At 55.5% G+C, this 22,548-nt stretch overlaps 9 protein-coding genes across 9 annotated transcripts; 6 read left to right on the top strand and 3 right to left on the bottom strand.

The window, feature by feature from the left end:
• Nucleotides 1-1,452: 1,452 nt before the first annotated feature.
• Nucleotides 1,453-1,800, top strand: N657DRAFT_636402 (uncharacterized protein; the record flags this gene model as incomplete). The annotated part of the gene is made up of 1 exon (XM_062791421.1): nt 1,453-1,800. One exon carries the CDS (start codon nt 1,453-1,455, stop codon nt 1,798-1,800), a length of 348 nt encoding a protein of 115 aa, XP_062644461.1.
• Nucleotides 1,801-2,565: 765 nt separating this feature from the next.
• On the bottom strand, nt 2,566-3,965 carry N657DRAFT_648875 (GroES-like protein). Its single transcript, XM_062793604.1, has one exon. The coding sequence runs from the start codon at nt 3,791-3,793 to the stop codon at nt 2,657-2,659; it is 1,137 nt and encodes a 378-aa protein (XP_062644460.1). The 5' UTR covers nt 3,794-3,965; the 3' UTR covers nt 2,566-2,656.
• Nucleotides 3,966-5,726: 1,761 nt separating this feature from the next.
• N657DRAFT_636400 (uncharacterized protein) lies at nt 5,727-7,430 on the top strand (the record flags this gene model as incomplete). The annotated part of the gene is made up of 4 exons (XM_062791420.1): nt 5,727-6,084; nt 6,255-6,304; nt 6,367-6,641; nt 6,707-7,430. The coding sequence occupies 4 exons, from the start codon at nt 5,727-5,729 to the stop codon at nt 7,428-7,430; spliced, it is 1,407 nt and encodes a 468-aa protein (XP_062644459.1).
• Nucleotides 7,431-8,073: 643 nt separating this feature from the next.
• N657DRAFT_648872 (NAD(P)-binding protein) lies at nt 8,074-9,813 on the bottom strand. The gene has a single exon (XM_062793603.1). The coding sequence runs from the start codon at nt 9,414-9,416 to the stop codon at nt 8,124-8,126; it is 1,293 nt and encodes a 430-aa protein (XP_062644458.1). The 5' UTR covers nt 9,417-9,813; the 3' UTR covers nt 8,074-8,123.
• Nucleotides 9,814-10,145: 332 nt separating this feature from the next.
• On the top strand, nt 10,146-12,414 carry N657DRAFT_666031 (MFS general substrate transporter). The gene is made up of 6 exons (XM_062795320.1): nt 10,146-10,647; nt 10,717-11,376; nt 11,451-11,708; nt 11,755-11,758; nt 11,820-11,995; nt 12,058-12,414. Exons 1-6 carry the CDS (start codon nt 10,400-10,402, stop codon nt 12,290-12,292), a joined length of 1,581 nt encoding a protein of 526 aa, XP_062644457.1. The 5' UTR covers nt 10,146-10,399; the 3' UTR covers nt 12,293-12,414.
• Nucleotides 12,415-12,752: 338 nt separating this feature from the next.
• N657DRAFT_152442 (uncharacterized protein) lies at nt 12,753-14,652 on the top strand. The gene has a single exon (XM_062785975.1). The coding sequence runs from the start codon at nt 12,929-12,931 to the stop codon at nt 14,489-14,491; it is 1,563 nt and encodes a 520-aa protein (XP_062644456.1). The 5' UTR covers nt 12,753-12,928; the 3' UTR covers nt 14,492-14,652.
• Nucleotides 14,653-15,886: 1,234 nt separating this feature from the next.
• N657DRAFT_648869 (uncharacterized protein) lies at nt 15,887-16,620 on the bottom strand. Its single transcript, XM_062793602.1, has one exon. The coding sequence runs from the start codon at nt 16,345-16,347 to the stop codon at nt 16,141-16,143; it is 207 nt and encodes a 68-aa protein (XP_062644455.1). The 5' UTR covers nt 16,348-16,620; the 3' UTR covers nt 15,887-16,140.
• Nucleotides 16,621-16,913: 293 nt separating this feature from the next.
• N657DRAFT_579490 (general substrate transporter) lies at nt 16,914-18,618 on the top strand (the record flags this gene model as incomplete). The annotated part of the gene is made up of 3 exons (XM_062789393.1): nt 16,914-17,353; nt 17,412-17,612; nt 17,670-18,618. 3 exons carry the CDS (start codon nt 16,914-16,916, stop codon nt 18,616-18,618), a joined length of 1,590 nt encoding a protein of 529 aa, XP_062644454.1.
• A 392-nt stretch (nt 18,619-19,010) lies between these two features.
• On the top strand, nt 19,011-19,791 carry N657DRAFT_579489 (NAD(P)-binding protein; the record flags this gene model as incomplete). The annotated part of the gene is made up of 2 exons (XM_062789392.1): nt 19,011-19,349; nt 19,426-19,791. 2 exons carry the CDS (start codon nt 19,011-19,013, stop codon nt 19,789-19,791), a joined length of 705 nt encoding a protein of 234 aa, XP_062644453.1.
• Between the last annotated feature and the right edge of the window lie 2,757 nt (nt 19,792-22,548).

Genomic DNA, 22,548 nt, shown 5'->3' with positions numbered 1-22,548 from the left:
AAGTATAAACATGTGTCTATTGCTGGGTGAGATAGAGATGTAACTGTGTTGTTCCATTGTGAGCAATCTGGTGGACAAGTTGCGCACAGACTTTTGCAGCGGGGTTGTGTGAACTCTGCACACCACTGCACTCGAGCAGCTGAATCAGTAGTCCCTGACGGAGGCTGAAGTGGATCCACCCAGAAATGGTTCGTTCAGAGCTGAACTTCGCTCAAGCTCCCACAACCTGGAAGCGAAGCGGCGAGCATTTGGTTACGTTCCGCATCTCTACAAAGCTGTGAGGAAGAGAAAGCTTTCTTTCAAATGATTGTAACAGTATAAAAATACGCGGAAGTCGTTTAGTATTAATCCAAATTATTAGCAGTGGTGATACTGGTGTTCTTCCAAGAGGCCCTATGCTCCTCAGTTGCTCCATATCCTTGCACATCAACAGCCAAAACAAACAGGAGCAGAACTCCCGCAGACGTCATCCGGGCAAGCTTTCTCGTTTGAACAGCGCGCCGCACCAGGAAGGCGAAGTGGCCATTTTACGGACCGTTTTCTCCCCCGCCCGACGGCACGTCCAGTGGTCAACATTATAAGGTCACGGTATTCTTTACAGCCATGGCACCTGCCCCGCGCTTGATCATGTTTCACGGTTGCACCTGACTGTCCATCGTGGCACCCCTTCGAACGAAGTCCGCAACTTGCAAACCCCATTTTGTCTGGATTCAAAGTTCCCATCCACACGGTAAGACAACCGACTCGTCACCACTTCTCGAACACCATCATCAGTGCACCATCAGAGGCTCATATGCTTCATCCGCGGGTCACACTGTCGCGTTTCTCGTAAGTTGGATAAATCTTACACATAGGCGGAAGTCTCCCAGGACTGATGTGTAGAACAGCACAGCTTTCGCACCCCTCCCTGCAAGGCGGCAAAGCAGTACGGATTAGTTAGCGCGGCCTTCGCGAACCCCGCCCCCGAACGCGACGATTGCCCCACGCTTTTGTCAAAGTTACGTCTTGGCTAGCCATCCAGCGACTGAGCATTTGAGATACGCACGACGCACCCAGCTGTGCCAAACCGCCCAGGCTTCCCTCTGCTTGGCCAAGCCACAACACGCCCAACCAGCCCCAAAGCGTGTCATTACGGTGTACTTGACTGCCTTTGTCGCCTTAATTGCAGGCCAAGCCTGTTACCGACTTGTGTTTCGGCCACTGGGCAAACAGAGCAGCAAACCCACGACTAAGCTTTTGTGAGGATCCCGCCATAAAGACATAAACGGTTTGCTGCCTTTATCAGGCACCCGACCCTCGCCACAAAAGCGGCTCTCTTTTCTATCCTCAAAAAACTGCCGCATCCTTTGTGCCTCCTACCTCACTCTAATACTATCTTCGATCTCCTCCGTATTTCCCATCTAACCTAATTGTATCCGACTACAGAACATCATCGCCATCCACACCAACACCATGTCTTCATTCGACAGCTCGACTCCGAACCGAACACCACAGCCTTGCACCCTTGTGCGGAACGTCCACATTCCGGACTCAGACGCCGAGGAGATGGACTTGGCCAGCCAGCCTTGGGCGCTGGCTATAGTGATCGAAGACGACGATCTGATGTTTGGGGGCAAGCCGCTATGCGCATGGTACGAAGAGGACAAGAGGATGTTGAGCACCTGCATTGCGGAGGAGGAGAACAGGGGCCGGCAACGCCAGCGAGTCTGCGTCGAGAACCACCGTAGCCACAAGGATCAGCATCAACGGCAAACCCCAAAACCAGCATCAACACACGCATCATCGGAATCACGGCAATAACCCAGCGAGAAAGGATTTTGAGATACCTCAATCCTTCTTCGTCCTGTCTTCGGCAGAGTAAGGCAATGCTCACATGCTGCGCTAGCCACCTGATATTGGGAAGCAGGACGACTGACTGATGTAAGCTGCTGCCACCCGATGAGGGATTATTGAACACCCCCTTGGCACACCAGCTTGCCATCTACCAGCCAGCAAGACGTCCAACCATTACCCGTGACCTATTGCGACTGGTACCGGAAACAAGTTTTGCGGGGTATCCTCGTTCACATCCCCCTGAGAGCATTGCTTTGATCGAGCTCTTCTCCTTTTGGGCACCATGACCGCGCATGCTGGGACGCCTTACGACCCGGCGATCGTCCCAGAACGGATCATGGCCGGGCATCAAGACATCTAAGCATCGTACATATCTCCCCCGGGCCTCTTTCATTTGGCATCCGCCAAGAATATGGCACTAGCATTGGCTCTCTCTGTTTATTTGACTACCTACCACGGCGGGCAGCATTTGCTGCATCATCACCTTGGTTTCCTTCCCAACTAATTGTCTTGGGTCCTTATTTTCTTGAAGCATGTTCGCGGGCATTTTTTATGGTCATCAGAGGTCGAAGCTGGACATGCGGCCTGCGGGGACTACTAGATGCGTTCATCTCGAGAATGATTTGCTCACATTGGGGTGGCTGACCCGGTTCTGGGTGGTATTGAGCTTGACACGAAGGTAACTGGGAGGAAGGCTAGGAAATGGAATAGCATTTCAACGCTAGATTGAAAGGTGTCGAGATGGCAGGCGTGCGTTGCTCTCAAGGTGGTAGGAGACTGCTCCCCAACTCCCACACGGCGATAGTACTGCGTCAACCTGCAACTACGGCACCAAGGCAACGAGCTTGCCCACTCCGTGATTCTTCGCGGCCAGGGCAAATGCCTCATTCACGTCCTCGAGTTTGAACCTTCCCACAACCTCATTTCCGCCGTCCTCCCCAAGCCTCAACACGCCGGCCTCGGCCATCTTAATCATCAACCTCGCGTCCTCGCGCTCGTACATGAACTGGCCCCTCACAGTCAGGGAATTCCACGTCAGCAGCGGGTACTGAACTGCAACGTCCTGCCCGATGATGTTCATCACACACGCGCGACCATACTTCCTCAGCGCAGCGAAGCAGCTCCTCAAATGCGTCGAGTTGCTTGCCTCGGGCGGCGAGAGATCGACATAGGCGTCCACCGGCCCAAACTGCTTGAGCGATACCGTGTCCTTCTCAACATCTCCTGTGACTTGTACAATCTGCACCCGACCCGGCGGGAACAGGCCCTGCAGCTTCAGCAGCGACTCCCGGCTGCGCCCAACGGCAACGACCTGCGCACCGATCGCAAGAGCGACCTGCACCGCCGCGCCGCTGAACCCGCCCGTGGCGGGCGCAACAATGACGCGCTCACCGGGCTTGACGTCGATGGCGCGGAGCCCGCCCATCGCGACAAGCAGCGTCGGCAAATGCAGGAGATTCTCGACGGCATACCCCAGCCCGCCCTCGGCTGGCGAGCCGCACAGCCGCGCCTCGTCGAGCGGGTACACGTTCTCGAGCGGCGCGCGCGCATACTCGGCCATGCAGCCCCACGCCCAGTTGTCGGCCATGAAGCGCAGGCTCTGCGGCGTCAGGCCGGCTGTGAGGCCCCAGAGAATCTGCTCCTCGTTGGGGTCGTCGCGCGGCCGGATGAAGCCCTCGAGCATGACGAGCTGGCCCGGCCGGAGGACGGTCGCGTCCGGACCGGTGGTGACGACGCGGCCGATGGCGTGCGCAGCGGGGACGAAGTTGGCTGGGAAGGTGTAGCCGGGGACGCCCTTGAGGATGTGTGGGGTGTTGGCGTCGGCTTCGACGGCGAGGATCTTGACGATGCAGCTTCCGGGGGTTGCCGAGGGGGTAGGGACAGTCTTGAGTTGTAATGGCTGGCTCGGGGAGTCGACCATCAGGGCCTTCATGGTTGCTGGGAGGGTTGTTGAGGACATGATGGGGTTCGGTTGGGAAGTTTGGCTAATCGAGCTGGCTAAAAGGCGGTCCGAGGACTGTATTGAGCTTTAATGATTCCCAGGGCCCCAGGGGCATACAAGATCAGTATCTTTATAGGCGGTCCTCGAGGCTCTCGCCGAACGTCTCCGGTTAACACCATCCTGACATCGGAGTTAAACGGACATGACTCTTGCTCAGCCCGACGATCAGCCCCTGCAGCAACGTAGCAATGCAAAACCATCGGGCGTTATACCAGAGAGCTAGAGGAGCCAGCCAGGTTCCATTCGGTTAATGGTTCTCGAGCTGTGACTCTTCCGTTTCTTCTGTCGAGACTTTCAAAGATCCCTTCCAAGTTGAGGATTGATAAGCATCATAAGCTCGGGCGAAAACAAGCCCGATATACCTCGTTTTGCTCAGGTAGGAGGCTTGTTGGCATAAAAGCCATCCGTTTGTCTGTGCTGCTGCGTCGGCACTCATCCACGGGGACCTTGAGCAACAATACCGTAGCATGGTGTACACCGCAATGCTAGTGCTGTCCATACCTTCATGTTATTGAGGATGCCTTCTACAGTACAACCTGGAGACCAGTTTGAGTACCCGCCGCCAGCAATGCCTCCTTTTTCGAGACTCATGCATTGAGTTATAGGCGTGTCGTGGAATCCGAGTTTCTGGTCATGGACGTAGCAGACGATTATGGGCTACCGCAGAACGTCTGCTAACAGACCTCTTGGGGGCCGGAGAGCCGGGTGCTCCGTGGCCACAGTTGTTCACTCTATGCCCGTTCAATTCCATTGTTCATTCTTTTGGCATTCTGCCCCCTGAGGTGCTACCGCTCTCGTCGTCACCCTATTCAGATGTATGTAAACACGTGTGCATTCATGTTCCAATAGGCACGCGGGTCCGGGCCTTCACGTCTGCGGACAGCTTTTCTAAGGGTATAGCCACTCCCCCAAACCAAGATGTGGTCTGGCGGGTTCATGTTGAGGAATGCTGTGTTATTTCAGGTTGGGGATAAGGACGGCAAGGGTGACGTCTTTCCATGCTATGCGATCGATGATATTGACTAAACAGTCCTGGTTGGCGTCGCATGCTTGTATTAAGTTGAGTAGCGAGACAGGTTAGCCGAGTTTTGGTTATGTTGGAGCAATAGGTTCTTTGGAGGAAGTATTCAACAATCACTGACTGGTGGCACTGAGCTCACAAAGGTCTCCAAACCTCGTCTCTTTTTTCAAGTTGTAAGTGATCGTAACAGGGCCCATGCCACCTGTACGACCTACACATCTGTGGCTTCTCATTCTGTAGAGACGCTGGCGATTTTGAAGAGAAAGATCAAGAGTCTTGTGGTTGGAAACTCGTGTGTGATTATGCCCGGATGCATGTGATCACCGCTAGCTTAATGTTCCCGGCATCAACCATCACAATCGCCTTGGTCCGTTACAATACACAGCCTATTAAAAGCCAAACCATCCGATTGATGAAGCTCCATGTTTCGAATTAAGCTCAAGACAGGAGAGGCAAGCAACTTCTTGCTCATTGGAGCCACGTACTGGAGTATGGCTCACTTCCCTCATGCCTACAAGGTGTTGTCGAAGACTGGAGCGGAGGAATGCGGAGAAACGTGGAAAAACAAAACCTGGAAGCTCTGTAGGGGTGTTTCTAATGTTGATATTTAAAGTCCGAGGATGCCAAAAAGCTCAAGGACACCAATGTTGAGCAGGTTGCTTCCCCCTGGGACAGTGACTCCATCCTGCTGAAGGCTTTCGGTACCCAAGATCCGAAGAACAATAAAGCGCTCAACTCCTCAACGTCCTTTGCGTCGGCTGCGGTGTCTTGGGCCACACCAAGCTGGCCGGCCGGGCCACGTGGACGCCCCTCGGCGGCTTTCTGGAGGGCGTGATCGAGGTCAACACTGACGTGCAGTTTTTCTTGAAGATGGGTATGGACGCGCAGATGAAGTACAAGCAAGAGTTCAAGTCGGATCTCTTCAACGTCGGCCTGCCCGGGCTGAGCTACGGCGTCGTCACCATCGGACCGTGCATCGCGGTGGGCACGCGCGTCACCCTGGAGGCCGAGGCCAAGGACAAAATCCTCGGGGGTGCTGAGATGGGTCTGCAGAACGTGCACGTCAAAATCGATTTTATCAACCCCATGCATGGCGCCAATGACTGTTGGGACCCGTACTTCAAGCCCATGTTCAAGGTCGAGGGCGAGCTCATGCTTGCCGCCGCGCTGGGCTTGCCCATTGGGCTCAAGTGTGGCTTGCAAATCTCGACGTGGGACAAGTCTGCCGGTATCATTGACGAGCCTTCTATCAAAGGCGCGCGCAGGTCGCCACAGCAGTTGGCCTGACAGAAAGCAATACCTTCTCGGCCGGGTTCAAGAACAAGAGTGGATGTTAGAATAGCAACCCAGCTCAGTTGGTGCAACGAGCTGTACCTGGACATCTCTGGGACCCAACAGATTCCTTTGCTGGACACAAACGACGAGAGGCCGACCCGCGGCTGCATTCCGTGAGTACTCCCTGTCTCTTGTTTGTTGCTCTGTGGACTATGCCGACATTATGGACATACAGCCTGCGCGCAGCCTCGGAACTTCTGGCGCGTCCCCAGCATCTGATACCCCGACACCGTCCGAGTCGTCTGACTCTGTTTCCTCGGGTTCTTCTGGGTCTGGTTCATCCGCCTGTTGGGGATCTGGCTCGTCTGGTTCTGGCTCCTCTGGTGCAGACTCATCTGAGTCTTCGGATTCTAGCGCATCTCAGTCGTCTGACTCTGGTCCCTCGGCGTCTGGCTCATCGGACTCATCTGGCGGCTTCTCCGAGTCCGACTCCTCTTCTGACTCAGCATCGTACGTCGAGTCGCGTTCTCGTCAGCAACCTCGACCGCCTCTACCTCAACAAACGTCGCTTGCAGCGCCCCATCCTCGCCCCCCACGGGATCCAGATCGAATCAGTCCGTTGTCGACATCACCTCCAAGATCAAAGCCTCCAACAATCCTCGGTCCTCGACTATGCCACCCAACCCCTGCCCAACCGTCCGTACAATGACACCAACGGTTACGAGTACTCGCCTCGTCGGTCCGGACGCCACCATGATGGTCGTGTCCTGTTCCAACGGCAACCTGTACCCCTTCCCCATCAACGGCAGCGACAACGCGGCCTGCTCCGAGATGTGGGCGTCGCACAGCGACATACTCGTGGCCGACGGCTCGCAGCGGCTGGCGCACTATTACAACAACACCATGAGCGCGCCGGGAGTGTCGCGCCTGCGCGTCGAGGACGAGGCCGACATCCCCATGGGCGGCGTCGTGGTCGGGTTTGCGCCCTACAGCTACGACGGCAGTCATGAGGATGACAGCTACTTCTATCTTGCCGTCGACCCGCACGACGACGTATTTTATCCCACGGCGTCCAGGTACGAGGAACCGAGCCTCGGGGCCAGATATCTTCTTGGCCAGGGATCCGGACGAAGGCGCGGCGGTGCTGAAGAGCGCGGACGTGCAGTATCAGTCACGGGCGGCAAGGTTACGGGCTGCTCCCCGCTCATGCTGATGCAGGGCAAGTACGATGATTTGGATAACTATCTCAGCTACACCGAGGCGCGGGATAGTACGCCTTGGGACCTTGAAAATGGATAATTGGTAAGAGTAATCGTTTGACGTACCCGCGCGGCAATGAATCTGTGGTTTGATGTGGGGTAAGAGTACTAGGACAGGTCCAGCGTCGCAGCCACCTTCAATCGTCGACAAAGCACAACTCAGCATGGTAGATGAATGCTCGCAAGTTTGCGACCACGATTGCGCGGAGTGCGCAAGCGATGTCGTCAACCTTTTTGGGAAGAACTGGCTAAGCGCGGAAAAAGATTCATCATCAAATATCATGCGCTGGATGCGCTGGAGCGCCTCATCCCCTTCCACCGATATCTCTACGGTACCTCAGAACGAGATCCAGAGACTGGTAAAATCCCTCCACTACTACACAAGATAGGGGCTGAATGGTACCTTCGAGATGATAAGCTCTTATGATGGATACACCATCTTCGCCACCGGCAACTTCAGAACATGCTTCGGTTTCCGTAGGGCTAACGTCTCTGTTGGTGATGATGCTTACATGTTCGCCGGATCGTTGGTGCCATTTGTCCTCCGCAGGCTTGGCGAGTATCCTCCTCTTGTCGACTTCGCGGATATCCACGGGTTCTCCAACCTTAAATGGGCATCACTGAAGCCAGATGCGGAGGTGGAAGTTGTAACGTTACGTCTTCAGTAAATAAACATCAAGGTACACTAACGTTACCTTACTTATCTGTCTAAATGATGTAGTCTGGATGTCTTTTAACTGGGAACTTCTAAAATGTCATCGACGTACAGAACCTGACCAGTAGCAATCGACTTGTTAGCAGCAATGCCCGTCAATATCGACGCTGCTCCGTCAATGTGGCTCGCAGCCCGCATGTACTCGTCCGTCACTGGCTCCCCAAACAGGTCCTGCAGCAACACATTATCTCCTCCGCCGTGAGCCCCCTTGCTCGCCTCGATCTCGATCTCTCGCGGCGGTTCAAACAGCGGCCGCAGCAGGATCGACCTCCGCTCAATTGATCCCTCCAGCGACTGATCACCACCCGAATTGACATAGCTGTTCTCGACAACCTCCGTCTCTAACCTCCCGCCAGTGCCGTTGAAGTTGACCCTGAATCCCTCCCACGGCGCATACGCCGTCAGCGAGTAGGTCATGACGGCCCCGTTGCGGTACCGCACCAGCACGTTCATGGTATCCTCGATGCTAATGCCGTCCCCAAAGACGCTCTGGTCGCGGTAATACCCGTCTTCATGCTCGGCATCAAGATACAGCGCCTTCAGCGTCGGAATGCTCTCGAGGTGCAACGCAAAGGGATCCTTCTTGGCGACCTCACTGCCCCAGGCACGGTTATAAAACCCGGTAACCCCCTTCTTCTCGGCGTTCTCTCTGCCGTAGAACGTGAGGTCTCCCTGAGCATACACCGACAGCGGGCGCGTCTGCAGCCAGAAGTTGACTAGGTCGAAGTGGTGCGTCGACTTGTGCACCAGCAGGCCGCCGCTGTTGCGCTTGTCGCGGTGCCACCGCCGGAAATAGTCGGCGCCGTGAGACGTGTTGAGCATCCACTCAAAGTGCACTGACGTGACGGCGCCGATGGCGCCGGCCCGGAGCAGCTCAAACACCTTGGTGTTGTGCGGCGCGTACCGGTAATTGAAGGTCACGCGGACGGCGCGCCCCGTGCGGTCGACGGCCGAGAAGATGTCCAAACACCGGGCCGCGTCGATGGTCATGGGCTTTTCCGTCACCACGTTGCAGCCCAGCTCGAGGGCGCGCACGATGTAGGTGTGGTGGGTGCGGTCGATGGTCGTGACGATGACCTCGTCGGGCTCGGTGTCGGCGATCATCTTGTCAAAGTTGTCGGCGAGGAAGGTCGGCACGGCGCCGTGGCCGAGGGCGGTCAGCCGGCTGTTGGCGTAGTCCATGCGGGTCTGGTTGGTGTCGCAGAGGGCCACGATGCACGACGTGGCGTGGTAGTCGGTCGCAATGGCTGTGTAGAAGAAGCTCGACCGGCCACCGGTGCCCACAAAGGCGTAACGTTTTTTGGTAGCCATGGTTTTGGCTGGACCGTCTTGATGCAGCAGGAGGGAAGAACAGCTGAAACAACGAGAAAAACGCGGGCTTATGGGCAGATCATGAAGACGGTGGTCTCACGGTGCTGCCCACAACTAAATACCTACCTCCTGGGCTTTCCTTAGGAGCCCACGCAAGTACCTAGTCGATGAAGAAAGAAGCATGATGGAGTCGTCGGGCCTGACATAGCCAGCGGCGAGTGGCACGGCTTCAAATTTGTCTCGGACAGGACGCTGATCTCGGCCGAAGATGTCCCATCGCCCGACACTTTAAGAGCCGATGATGGCATGGTACAGCAACCTTCTGCACCTCCAACATGCGGGGAGGTGCCGATCTTGCGGGGGCGAGATAAGAGATACTGCCGGGGAATGGCATCCAGGTCAGGGGACTACATGTATCTTACATGTATCCAGAAGCTCCACAAGTGATGCTTCTTCAAACTCCGCGTTGGTGCTGCCTCCTTCGTCCCCAACGGCTGTATCAAAAAGGGCCGGGTGATAACATCCGAGAGAAGTTAGAGGGCATCTGAGACTTCGTCAAGATGCTTCCTTCGCCCATTCAGCCTGAATCAAAACCGCCCAATCACCGCACTTGCAACGACATGGGAACTGCCAACGGCCTCCCCCGTCACGCGGTTGTCGTCTTACGGGATGACATATGAGTACAGCCCGATATTCATTGCATCCGGGCGGGGATTGCACCTCGGGAGTGTCTTGTCGGCAGCTGCTATGGATCTCCTACGTGAACGGCTAGCCATGGCAAGTTGTTACTGTCTCGGCCTAATGACAGGCGATCTACGTGTTTGCAGCAGCTTCACTTGTCATGGCGGTAGTTTCCTTCTTCGACTCTTAAGAGAATGATATCTGGGATCCACCTCCGTGGTCCCTGTCAATTGTAAACAGACATCGGTCTACCACGTCATTTACCTTGTTAGCTATCAACAGCTTCTCTGGAACGGTTCAAGATGGCTTTTGACAAGCAATCGCAGCCAGCATCAAGGACTGACGAGATCACCACCGCCCCTAATCCCAACACTGCGCCGAGGAACGGACTTCGCGATAAAGCCACAGAGTTCCTCGAAACCCACGGCGCAGGAGATAACTCGTTCACCTACGAAGACGAACGCGCTGTGCTCCGCCGAATTGACTTCCGTCTCCTGCCTCTCCTCCTGGGAGCCTATTTCTTTCAGCAGCTCGACAAGAGCTCCCTCAGGTATGTACATTACAATCATCCGCCACCTCCTCCCACAGACTCTTACCCGGATTATCGGATACTCCCAAGCTATGTCTCCATCTTCGGCATCTCCAAAGACGCGCACCTCGTCGGCAAGCAGTACTCGTGGCTCGGCTCAATCCTCTACCTCGCGCAGCTCGTCATGCAGCCGCTGGCCGCCTACCTCCTGGTCAAGCTCCCGACGGGCAAGGTCATTGGCGCCGCCATCGTTTTCTGGGGCTCGTCGCTCGCCATCATGTCGGCCTGCACCACCTTCCCGTCCCTCCTGGGCCTGCGCTTCATGCTGGGCGCCTTCGAGTCCATGATCGCGCCAAGCTGCGTCGCCGTCACGCAGATGTTATGGCGCCGCGGCGAGCAGACGCTCCGCACGAGCTATTGGAACGCCATGAACGGTATTACGGCAATTGTGGGTAGTTTGTTTACGTATGGGTTGGGTCATATTGAGGGCCGGACTATGTTCAAGTATCAGATTATCTTCTTGTTTTGCGGGCTCCTGACGGTCTGCTATGGCGGCGTGGCCCTGGTGTTTATGCCTGACTCGCCCATGGAGGCAAAGTATTTGAGTGAGAGAGAGAAGGTGGTCGCCGTCGAGCGGCTGCGGGCAAACCAAGTGGGGGTGGCGTCGAGGGCGTGGCGGTGGGATCATGTCTGGGAGACGCTGATGGACTTCAAAACGTGGTGCTGGTTTGTGGCCATCGTGGCTATTTCGTGAGTTTCTGGCCCAGTTCTTCCCCTTGGTGGGCTGAGTAGGTAGGGATATTAACTTGTCGCAGCATCGCCAGTGGGGGCATTTCGACGTTTGGCAGCCTCATCGTCAAAGACTTTGGTTATACCAACTTTGACGCCATTCTCTTCAACATCCCGTTCGGCGCCATCCAGTTCTTCATGATCATTGGGTCCGCGTGGGCCGCCACACACTGGCAACGCAAGGGGCTGACCATTGCGGCCGTCAGCGTTTTGCCCATTGTCGGAACACTCCTTATGCTGACAGTTCCTCGGACGGGAACCAACAAGGGCGTCTTGCTGTTCGGATACTATCTGTTGAGACGCCAAACGATTCCCCCAGATAAAACCCCTTCGTATTAGGTGTGTCTGACACAATCCCGGTGTCTTGCTTGGCCGCCATCACACCTCTGATCTACGCCTGGCAGGCGCAGAATACGGGCGGCGACACGAAAAAGAAGGCCACTTCGGCCATAGTATTCATCGGCATGTGCACTGGGAATGTCATTGGGCCGCTGCTCTACGACGAGGCCCAGGCACCGCTCTACCGGGTCGGACTCATCTCCAACCTCATCATGTTTGCCCTAGTTGGTGGCATCTCAGCGTATGTCCTCTTTCCCGGTCTTCATGTTGACAAACGAGTCATTGATGACCAGTTTGCTGTAGTCTCATTCCTTGCTACCTCATGTATCTCAATCATTGGCACGCCAAGCGACGCGAGGAACTAGGCAAGAATGCCGCCCTCATTGACGAGTCCATGATGGACAAGAGCCAGATGGAGCACAGCAAGGCCGTCGAGGTCGAAGACGCTAATACCCGTAGGCAGAAGGCACTTGAGGAGGACAATGCGCTAAAGGACATGACTGACCTGCAGAATGAGGACTTCATCTATGTTTATTAAGGTCTTGGGCATCAACATGACTGGAATTCACCCCGAGTCCAGCGTTGAGTCAGGGGCAATAGCCCCTGAGCCGGGTTAGGGTTGAGAGTTACGCTTGAATTGAACACCCCCAATTGACGCCCAAAAATTGATTTAGGGTGTGTGCCCCTCATCTGCAGCTTCATTCTTTTGCTAAACATGCCCAACCCCCACCGCCTGCCGAACGCCAGGCGACAGCCTGGATTGGCCGCTTTTTGCCTGCTGACGGCCGCACCGATGACTCGGTTTGAGCTGCCTCATGTCTGAGTCCCGGCGCGGACTCTGACGAAAGTTGCCTGCGTGTTGTGCTGCGGCAGTGCTGAGGCGTCAAGAAGCGTCAGCCGGAGGCCCCAATCGGACCAGCACTCTGATTGCTCAAGCCAGACGAGGTTGCTCCGTGAGCTTCAATTCCACCAGCGCCTGGTTCCGGGCTTTTTGTGTGCTCTTATCCTACAGGACAATCGTGAAGCGTCCCACCTCCCTCGCAGCAGGGATCACATCACGCTGTCACCGACAGCAGCTCATCGCCGTACCCTGTGCTCGCGGCGGTGAGACGTGACACAATCCCATCTCGGCTTTATCGCAAAAGTTCCACAACAAAGTGTTTGAGACAACACCATGAAGTCCCCGCTAGTCTACGCCTCGCGATGTCTGAGCGACATAGAAGACCGTTGGATTCCCTATTCCTCGCTCTGGTGGCGCTTCTGGACCCCTGATATCCCCATCGGCGAGCGCTACCAAGAAGGCGTCTTCGTCGGCTACTCCAACGGCGACGACGACACCGACGACGAGGACTTGGCCGCCCTCGACATCCGGCGCATGCTCGCCATCCCCTTCATCCGCCACATCTACAAGAAGCTCCCCTACATCGACGTCGTCCCCGTCAAGCGCCCCTACGAGCAATTGTCGCCGGCCCAACGCCAGCAGCGCGAACAATTCGTCATCGACTCCACCCTTGCCGCCTACAACGAAGGCAAAGCCCTTTACCCACGCTCCACCATCTCCCAAATCGAATCACAGCTCGCCGCCGCCAGCCAGACCCTCGCCCGCCGGCGCAAAGCCTACCCGTCCCCCTCCTTCTCCTTCTCCTCCTCCTCCCGCTGGCACCTTCGCCTCCGTCAAAAGCTATTCTCCCACTGCGAAGCGCCGCAGACAGCCTTCCTCTCCTTCCGGGCCTTTGACGACGTCACGACGCACGTGTCGACGTGGGCGCCGGGCGTCGAGGTGACGCTGTCGGACAGCAGGACCGTCTATAGACCGGGCCGGTCGCAGATCGAGTTCCGCACGATTCAGGAGCTGACGCAGCCTGATCCGGAGCTTGACTCGGATGAGCAGCAGCAGTTTGTGCCGGATAGCTGGATGCCGTCTGTGGGGTACCAGCCTGTTGTTGTGGGTCGGCGGGTACATCCGATTGAATTGTTGTATTTTCTCGGGCCTGACGCGGAGCAGATGGATGCGCTTGCGATGGGTGAGCGGTTGAGGGAGTATTGTGGTGTGGTTTTGAAGAGTGGGGAGTGGGAGGTTCTGAAGGGGCGGGTAAGGGAGACGGTGCGAAACGGGGTTGGGGTGGATAAGGTTGTTTTCTTTTACGGCAATGGCATAAGCGAGGACTTTGACTACTGCAGACGCGCCATGTTTCTGTTTGCGGTGGCGGTGTGTCTGCGTGATTTGGTCATGGAGCTGCGCGAGGCTAAAGGGGAAGGGATACCCATCTACATGCCGGCCTATGATACGGCGCGGCGATGGAACCTGCAGGAGCAGTCCTTCCTTGACCCGCACGGGGTGCACTTTGTCGAGTCTAACGGGGAGCTATTCCTCAAGGTCGACGAGCGGACCATGGTAGTGTCTTACCGGAACTGGAACCCGGTCAAGCAGGTTGTGGCGGACATCGCGAGGCCGGCCATGATGATCTGCCGCCCTGTTTCGGAAGACCTGGAGGACTTTGGCTGGAATGAGGTAGACAATGACGAGCAGGAGACGCTGCTGGTCCCCAAGGTCAGGTCGCGGCACATAGACTTCTCGACTATTGTCGTGGACCCGGATTCACCGCGGGTCCGGAAGTTGCTCTACAACTATGACAGGTACGAGCTACCTGAGCTACCAGGGGATATTGAAGAGAAGGACATTTTGAGCCTCTACCTGCGCAGGCCCGGGGCGTCCTTAGAGGTGGAATACTGGTAACGGCGTTCTGGCGTTTTGAGAGCGTTGATCGTTTGATGGCTTTGGGAGGTTGTAGGATGCAACCGTTGAATGGAGACCGGAAACGGCCCGATTATGATACCCCACTCACATATTAGAGTAATACTACATTTGAGGTACTTTCTATGAGCAGCGGCGACGAACATTACGAGACTGTGGCCCGTTACCACGTGCCCCATCTTCGTAACTCATCAACGCACAAGCAAGCCCTGAACTCGGACTGGCCCCTAGTATTCACCGTTCATGAACCGCCGCAGATAGGCATGCGCTGAGTGAGGCTTTATATTTTCTTTCACTTTTTCTCCTTTCTCAATTCTCCTTCATTGCAACTAGTCTCTTTTTCCGGCCTTTTTTCTTCTTTCTCTTTCCCTTTTCTTTCCCCTCTTTTGTTTTCCTTTCTTCCGTTTACATTAGTTCTTTCTAGTATATATTTTCTTGCTTTTCCTTATCCTTTATCCTTCATTTATGTTACCTCTCATTTCCATCTCGGCTTCAGGCTCATGCCGGCCCTGAGCCTCACGGACGTAACGGCGAGGAGGGGTTGCCGGAGCATCATTCAAGGGTCCATTGTATGTCACGGTGCCATCGACGATCTCATATCTGTGGACGCAAGCCTCGAAGTCCTCCATCTTGGCCTCAAATCTCTGCCAGGGTAGATCGGGTCCTGGCAGACCGTATCGCGATGGGTTTCTGAGTCGACGGTGTATATTGGCTGGTCTGCGGAAGGGAAGGAGGCGGGTCGGCCTTCCCACGGTCGCGGGTGGTGCAACAGCTTATCGAGTTCCTCTAGGGGGGACCAAGGTCCTTTAGGGTGGTCTCCGCGACTTTGGATTCGAGTCCCTGTATCATTGAATCGCACATCCGTGCGGAGCATCCAGTCCAGGCCATTCTCTTGCAGTCAGCGGCGAAGAAAGAGTGTACGGTGGAAGGATGTGCAGAGGAGAACCTGGATGACGACGGGAGGTGATTGGGCCTTTGCCCGCGCTTCGGGCGCTCGCCAAATCCTGCCCTGTATGCCCGTTGCGCCGGGGGAGGAAGGCGGATGTCCATCGAATGCAGCGCTCCATGGCGCGGATTGCCCACTTCTGGAAATTCTGCGGGATTAAGGGCAGGGCCTGATCTTGGAGGCATTGGAGATGGCGGCCTCGCATTTCTCTCTCTCTTGGATGTACTGTAATTGACGCCGATTCCCAGGGATCAAGTCCCAGGCGGTTAGGGAAGCCCGGGGAAAGAGCACCTTAATATGCGCAAGCAGAGCGACTAAGTTCCGCACTTTATTCAGCCATGCGTGACCCGAAGTCCTTGATGGCCGTGCACAAAGATACTAGATAATGCTTTGAGAGGAAGATGAGATATGAGCCGCCAAGTCAGCATCACGCCGGCGACTGGAGGCTTTCTTCGAACAGACACCCGTCATCCGAGTTTCACAATGCCGAAGTCAAGCAAGCGCGAGTCGTCAATGACAAGAGTACAAGCGTCTTACCCTATCTCCCATCTACTCCAGCCTGGCCCACTGCCTTCCAGACTCACATGCTCTGTCACACGCCGGTATGGTGTTTGTTTAAGGTAGGCTCATGGGAGCCGAATGCAGCCCAGCTTTGTCAGTCCAGATGATCTCCTCATCTCTTTGCTCATGCCGCATCGTTTGGAATCAGGACCGTCACAAGTACACCATTGCCCTCGTGGGAACTCGACTGAGGTGACCGGCTCAGTGCAACGGCCGGCTTGATATCGCCGTCCTCTGTGACTGTTCGAATGGGGGCAATCGCGGTCCATTTGACATGCTCTAGGATCAAGCTGCGGGAATACAGCAGGCCCTGGGCAAGGGGCTGTGACATCGTAGCACATATACCGTCGGCCACTGAGGTGGTAAGCCGACTATACTGGCCGCGACTGCGGCTCGGATACCGCAGACGAGACGGCGATCGTTCCGGATGGCCGAGGCGCTGCGGCGGGTGATGACCTGAAGGGCGACCTATATTAAGGAAATGGAAGCTCTGCGGCAAGCGTCACTCATGACATGATCAGCGACGATAGTGATTGCATTCGCCCGAATCACCAGGCTCCATTGTTGTCGGTCATGGATGGGTGGTCTCTTTCGTCCTTTCATGGAAAGGCATGGGTCGATGACACCCACCAGCTGAAAAGTAGGCGTACTAACAGCCTCACCCTGGCATCGTCATGCATTCCAGTTAGCGTCTCACCGTCTTTGCTTGGCATCGGATTTTCGTATCTGCAGGGGTAGATAGATGCAGCCCAGCTTCCAGGCGTCGTAATCGCCAAGACCAAAGCCTGAAAGGTTTGTTGTTTCAGGAAGCTTTTTGACTTTTGTTACCCCCGCTTCATCGGTAGCAATGATTCAACAACCGTCTCTCCCTTTAAGAGCCATCAATATCGGGTAACCATGAACGCCCGCGTGGTTGAAGGCGACCTCATCGAGGCAGAGCCTCTTCTCACCGCCGAGGAACGCGACTCCATCGACATCGCGGACGAAACCACACGTTCAGCCGATCCAGACTCCGGCCACAACCAGCGCTATGGCCGCCGAGCGTTTGCCGCTCGCTTCCAGGCGAAAAAGCGCAAGACCATCATCGCGTTGCTGACGCTTCTCATGTTCACCCTGAGCACGAGCGGAATGCTGATCCTGATACCCATCTTCCGGCTCATGGAAGACGCCGTCTGCCACATCCACTATGAAAAATCCAGGGCCGAGCCGATCGACGAGCGTCTGTGCAAGGTCGACAGCGTCCAGAAGGAACTGGCTTACCTGGGCGGCATCTCGGCCATGCTTAACTCGATTGTCGGTCTCATCGCAACTCTGCCGTATGGTGTCTTGGCAGACCGGTAAGCTTTGAATCGAACACAACAGAATCGCGCATTTGGAAGCTAAGCTCGCTCGTAGCATCGGCCGCAAGCCAAGTTTCATCCTAGCATACATTGGAACATTTCTCGTGTTCTCATGGGGACCTTTGATGCTCGTGGTCGGCAACCATGTCCGCCTAGCACCACTGGGCTCCGTCTTCTTTCTTCTCGGAGGCGGCATCCCGGTTGCTATGAACTCCCTGAATGCCATGGTATCTGATATCAGTTCAGAGGCAGATCGGTACGAGCGGACTCTCCTACTGACGCCACGTACATAGCCGTCGCTAACTTGTCTTAGGGCAACCGGCTTTCTGTGTCTCTCGTTCGGAGCTGTTTTGGGAGGTCTGATCGGGCCCGTCACGGCCGGTCTGCTGATGGAAAACCTGGGTCCTTGGTCCCCAATTATCCTGGTCTATTGCATCACGCCTTTTGTTTTCCTGTTGGTGCTGTTTCTGCCCGAGACACTGCCCATCAAGCTCCGAGACGCCACAGACGACCAGGAAGAGCGGTCACTTTCCGAAAAGCTACGCGGGGAGATTAAGGAACTCGCCGTGTCACTGGCTCTGCTAAAGAACCGCAACATCGCCCTGACGCTGCCGGCATTCCTGATTCAGCCCGTCCTGTTCGCAGCCTACTCTTCGACCCTCAGTCAGCATATCAGCACATACTTCGGTTGGTCCCTGGCACAAACAAGCTATCTGCTTTCGCCCCTGAGTATTCTGCAACTTGTCATTATCGTCCTGCTTCCGAAGTCGTCGGGCTTTCTCACGAATCCGTCCGGGCGGCTCCGGCTGTCCGTCTTCTCCAAGGACCTCCTGCTGACGAGGTTATCGCTGCTCTTTCTCATCGCTGGGGCGCTTGTTGAAGGGTTCAGCCGAGAGATTGTGCTGTTCCTCGTCGGCCTCACGGTTGGAACATTTGGCTCCTCCCACGGGCCATTCTGCCGGGCCGTCACAACAAGTTACGTTGACCCTCAGCAAACATCACGCCTGTACGCCTTGATTAGCATGCTGGAAACAGGATCCGCGCTGCTTGGTGGACCAGTACTGGCCGTGTGCTTCAATGTTGGCCTGTCAAAGAGAGGGTTGTGGACAGGGCTGCCATGGTTCTATGTAGCCACGCTCGTGCTCATCCCTTTCGCATGCCTGGCATTCTTGAGGGAGCCGAAAAAAACAAGCAATGTGCCGGACTCAGAAGGAGAGGATAACGGGAACCTTGGATATCAGTCGGGCGAGGAACACGACTGAGACGCGTCACCCCGCGCTTCATCTATGGCAAAGGCAGTGGAAGCCTGCTATACACCTTCCTATCTTGATATCCCTGTTGCTGTTGGGGGCTATATGTGTGGCGCAGCATACGCTGTGTTATTGGCAGGTCGAGGATTGGACAGGCAGTCGCATGCACCTGGATGGCGCGAGAGAACCAGCTACGTCAAAGCCAGCTCTTCGGCCATGAATGACCAGACGACGGCATTAGCGAAAGCGGAAACCCTTCCTGACTTGGAACTCAATTAGTCACGCCAGAGACGGTTTGGGCGCCAACAACAATTGAAAACCCTCGCAGATCTCATCAGACTCGCATTCAATTACACGCAAGTACGGTACCCAGGGTACCTATCCAACCAATTCACCCTTTAAGAATGTCTGCTAGAACCCTCCTCGTTGTCGGCTCCGGTCCGGGCATAGGTCGTGCCGTGACCACGCTCTTCGCCTCCAAGCGCTACACCAACGTCGTGCTCGTCGCCCGCCGCGCCGAATCGCTAGCCGCAGAAAAGGCCGCCATCGAGCATGCCGTTGGTCCACAAGTCAACGTTAGAACCTACGCAGTTGACATAACCGACCTGGCCGCCCTCGGCAAGGCGTTGGACGACGCAGACGCCGCCATCGGAAAACCTGAATGCGTCTTTTTCAACGCCGCGCGGGTCCTCCCCTCGGCCTTTTTCGAGCACGACGTCAAGGAGATTGAGTATGATCTCAAGGTCTGTACTCAACCTCCACACCCACTGCAGTCTCATAAGACGGCCTCCCCTTAACCATCTCAATTGGCGGGCCCAGATCACCGTCTCGGCTCTCTACGTCCTCGCCCAGCGCTACATCCCTCACTTGGTCTCGCTCGCCAAGGCCGGCGCCGATCCTGACTCGGAGCACTCCTCATCCGCGAAGCCGGGCTTCCTCGTGACCAGCTCGGCCCTGCCGCTCGAGCCCATTCCGCAGCTGTTTGCTCTGTCCCTGGTCAAGGCCGCGCAGCGGAACCTGGTGCAGAGCCTGCACATGGCGTACGCCCCCGAGGGCGTGCATGTGGGCGTCATCAATGTGGCTGGGGCCGTGTCGCCGGATGATCTGGAGCGCAACCCGGCGAATATTGCGGCCCGGGCGTGGGACTGGTTTGAGGGTCTGAGGGGTTTTGAGGTAGTTATCTGAGGGAGTGCTGCTTCATCGGGGGAGATGTACGGATTGAGGGAGGATGGGATCAACATAGGTACCTAGGCAGCCTGTATTCTCATGACCTTAGCGTGAACAAAGCTGAGCCATCAAGTCGACTCGGTTAATCGGATATGATCGTAGGTGAAAGGATCTCCGTATCTGGAGACATGCGCTGTGAGCCTTGTGAACCTGTCAAACAATCGGAGCCTTCGGCCCAGGTCTAATCCTTTCCATAGAAGCAAACACTTAGGTACCTAAGTATCAGTTAGGTGTTCTTTTGAACCTACCTTACCTTCAAACTGAGACTCGGCCTGAGCTGGCACGGATCAGTCGGACGAGGGCCGAGTACACCGGAGGATTAGGAAGTAAGGGGCTTAACAATGAATGTGTTTTCCTGACCTCAACGGCCAATCAGAGCTGTGAAAGTCTCAGTTACATCTAGCTTGTTTTCATAGGCCGAAGCGCCTTGAAACACTTTGATTCCTATGAAACCATCTACATGTATCGTCAGGTAGCCTCGCCCGACTTACTGCGACATAGTAGGTACCTTACCCTATCCGTGATGTGTAAGGGTGTTTACGGACATGAGGTGCGAGGTGTCACGTAAAAATCTTAGCTTCTATCAACTTCCAAACTTGTCTTAAGCATCCTGCCTTTGCCATTATGCCCTATCCTCCCGGCTTTTACGTTGCGTAGCTGTTCAAAGGCTACTAGTACCCACCTTGGGTGCTTCTTCCACATCCCAGGAGTTAGGGCGTACAGGTGTATATTGAGTTAGGATCAGTATCGTTCCTGCGGCGGGATGCAATCGTGCCGTCGTGGGAGTCAGTGTTTAGCTGGCGCCTAATTAGGGGATCCCTTTGAGGAGCATCGCCAACGACGGCACTGGCTAACCCTTTACCTTGCGCGCAAATCAGTACACGGCTGGGAGACTATGACATGTCTTTATCAATGCACCATTGAGATAAACCTAAGTCTACCATCATGTTATATCAATCTCTGTACGCTCAAGGTGCTATTATCTAGGGCTTAACAACAGCCTCATTCACGGGCCGCTGGGAACTTGCGATGCTATTTTTGGCTCGTCTTGGTACTTACCCAAGTTCCGTAGCCTAACGCGTTGCAATCCAACCAGGCCACGGGCTATGGCTCCCATGTGTGCCTTTCTAAAGACTCAGATGAACCGTCCTCCTCATTGGAGGAAGAAACAGACGGCAGTCAACATCGGCAAACTGGATCTTGGCCCCAGGTGAGGCTAACGAACCAAGCGTACCATCAGAGGCGCATGAACCGGGACCGTTTTCGCGGAGCGAGACTGCCCCGACGCCGTACCCGGTTAAGCTGCCCTCGTTGCAACCGGACGCGCACAGATGGACGGATAGGTGGAATCCGACGTCGGGGTGCATCTGAGGGTTAAATCCCCCCTTACGGTCGTGTGACCGGAGTCGTGACCTCTCGTGGGGGGTTTTCTGCCCAGTTTATCATGGCTTTGACCCGTATTTCGCAAGCCAGCGCATGATAATGGCGTCGTTTCCGGGCCATGAATGGACGATATTCATGTAGGACCTCTTTTGCTTGAGTCAGTGGCCTCGGGAGTGGGACATTCAGCCAGTATCGGACGAGTCCTCGCCTGTCCTCCCCGAAAGCAGATGTCCAGGTTGGAAGTTTGATGTCACCATCTGCAGACACGGTATGAGAGGGGCGTTTCAAGGGCCTTCGCGGGTTGAGGTATGAAAATACGCGAAATGTCCGTCTTTATCCAACGGGCGAGCATGGAAGCACTTCCGAGTCCCCAGCCCACTTGAAGCTGCTTAGTGTCCGTAACTGAATTGCCAGGTCTGCTAAGACTGCTATGACAGGAGCAGGATGTTAAATGGATTGCTCACTCCCGTCCCAAAGACGAGAGTGGGATGGCGGTTTCGGGAATGGTCTTTGTCTCGGAAGAATGGTACGGAGTAAGGATGGCACCCGTAGGCGGCTCACACCTCGGAGCGGCACCGCCCGGCGACGTCGGGCCATGTGGTTGAATAGGAAACGCGAGGCAGACGACTGGTACTGGAAAAGCGGAGACAGGCAGCGAGGGAAAGAAGAATACACGTAGATCATTGCTTTCAGCCTCATGTCGATCAAGGCCATGGCCACACAAAGGCTGATTTGTTGTTTACCTTGACCGTAGTTGGCATTTCTGTGGACGAGGCCCAGACCGTGAAGACAGACAGAACTGATCATCCCAGACCGTCCAATCCAACGTCCAACCGGAATCGTGGAGCCTACCTCCGGGTGCCCTTTCCTCATCCAGTGCATGTGACGTTGGTCGCGAGCACGGAACGGGTAAACTTCGGAAATGTGCCGCGTGGATTAGCAGATTTCAATCAGGATCTGCTGACCGAGGCGCTGGAAGCCGAAGGAGCAATTCGCTCGCCAAGCCGGGGTAACGTTATGTAGGACCTTTCTTGGGAAGGACCCTTCTGTTGGGGTCGAGACGGTGGCACAATTTGATGTGCAGTGAGGTCTTGAAGTCGCGGAGGCTGAACGCAGGTTGTCTGCTTTTAGGTAAGAATTCCCCGAATGCCCACGATGACGGGACCTAGGTCGGCTCTGCACAGCTTATTCGAGGTGACAAGGCGCTGTGGTGGAATTATGGATGGATGGATGGCTGATGGATCACGAATGCGAATCTCAAGGCTGACAGTCCCGACTCCCAAACCATTTCCAACGTTGCCTCTCTGTCCCGTCTGTGTGCTTCCCCGTAAA

Source organism: Parathielavia appendiculata, assembly GCF_033297405.1.
Source record: "Parathielavia appendiculata strain CBS 731.68 unplaced genomic scaffold N657scaffold_15, whole genome shotgun sequence".
NCBI classification, from domain to species: Eukaryota; Fungi; Ascomycota; class Sordariomycetes; order Sordariales; family Chaetomiaceae; genus Parathielavia; species Parathielavia appendiculata.
This window is presented reverse-complemented; position numbering and strand designations above follow the sequence as displayed.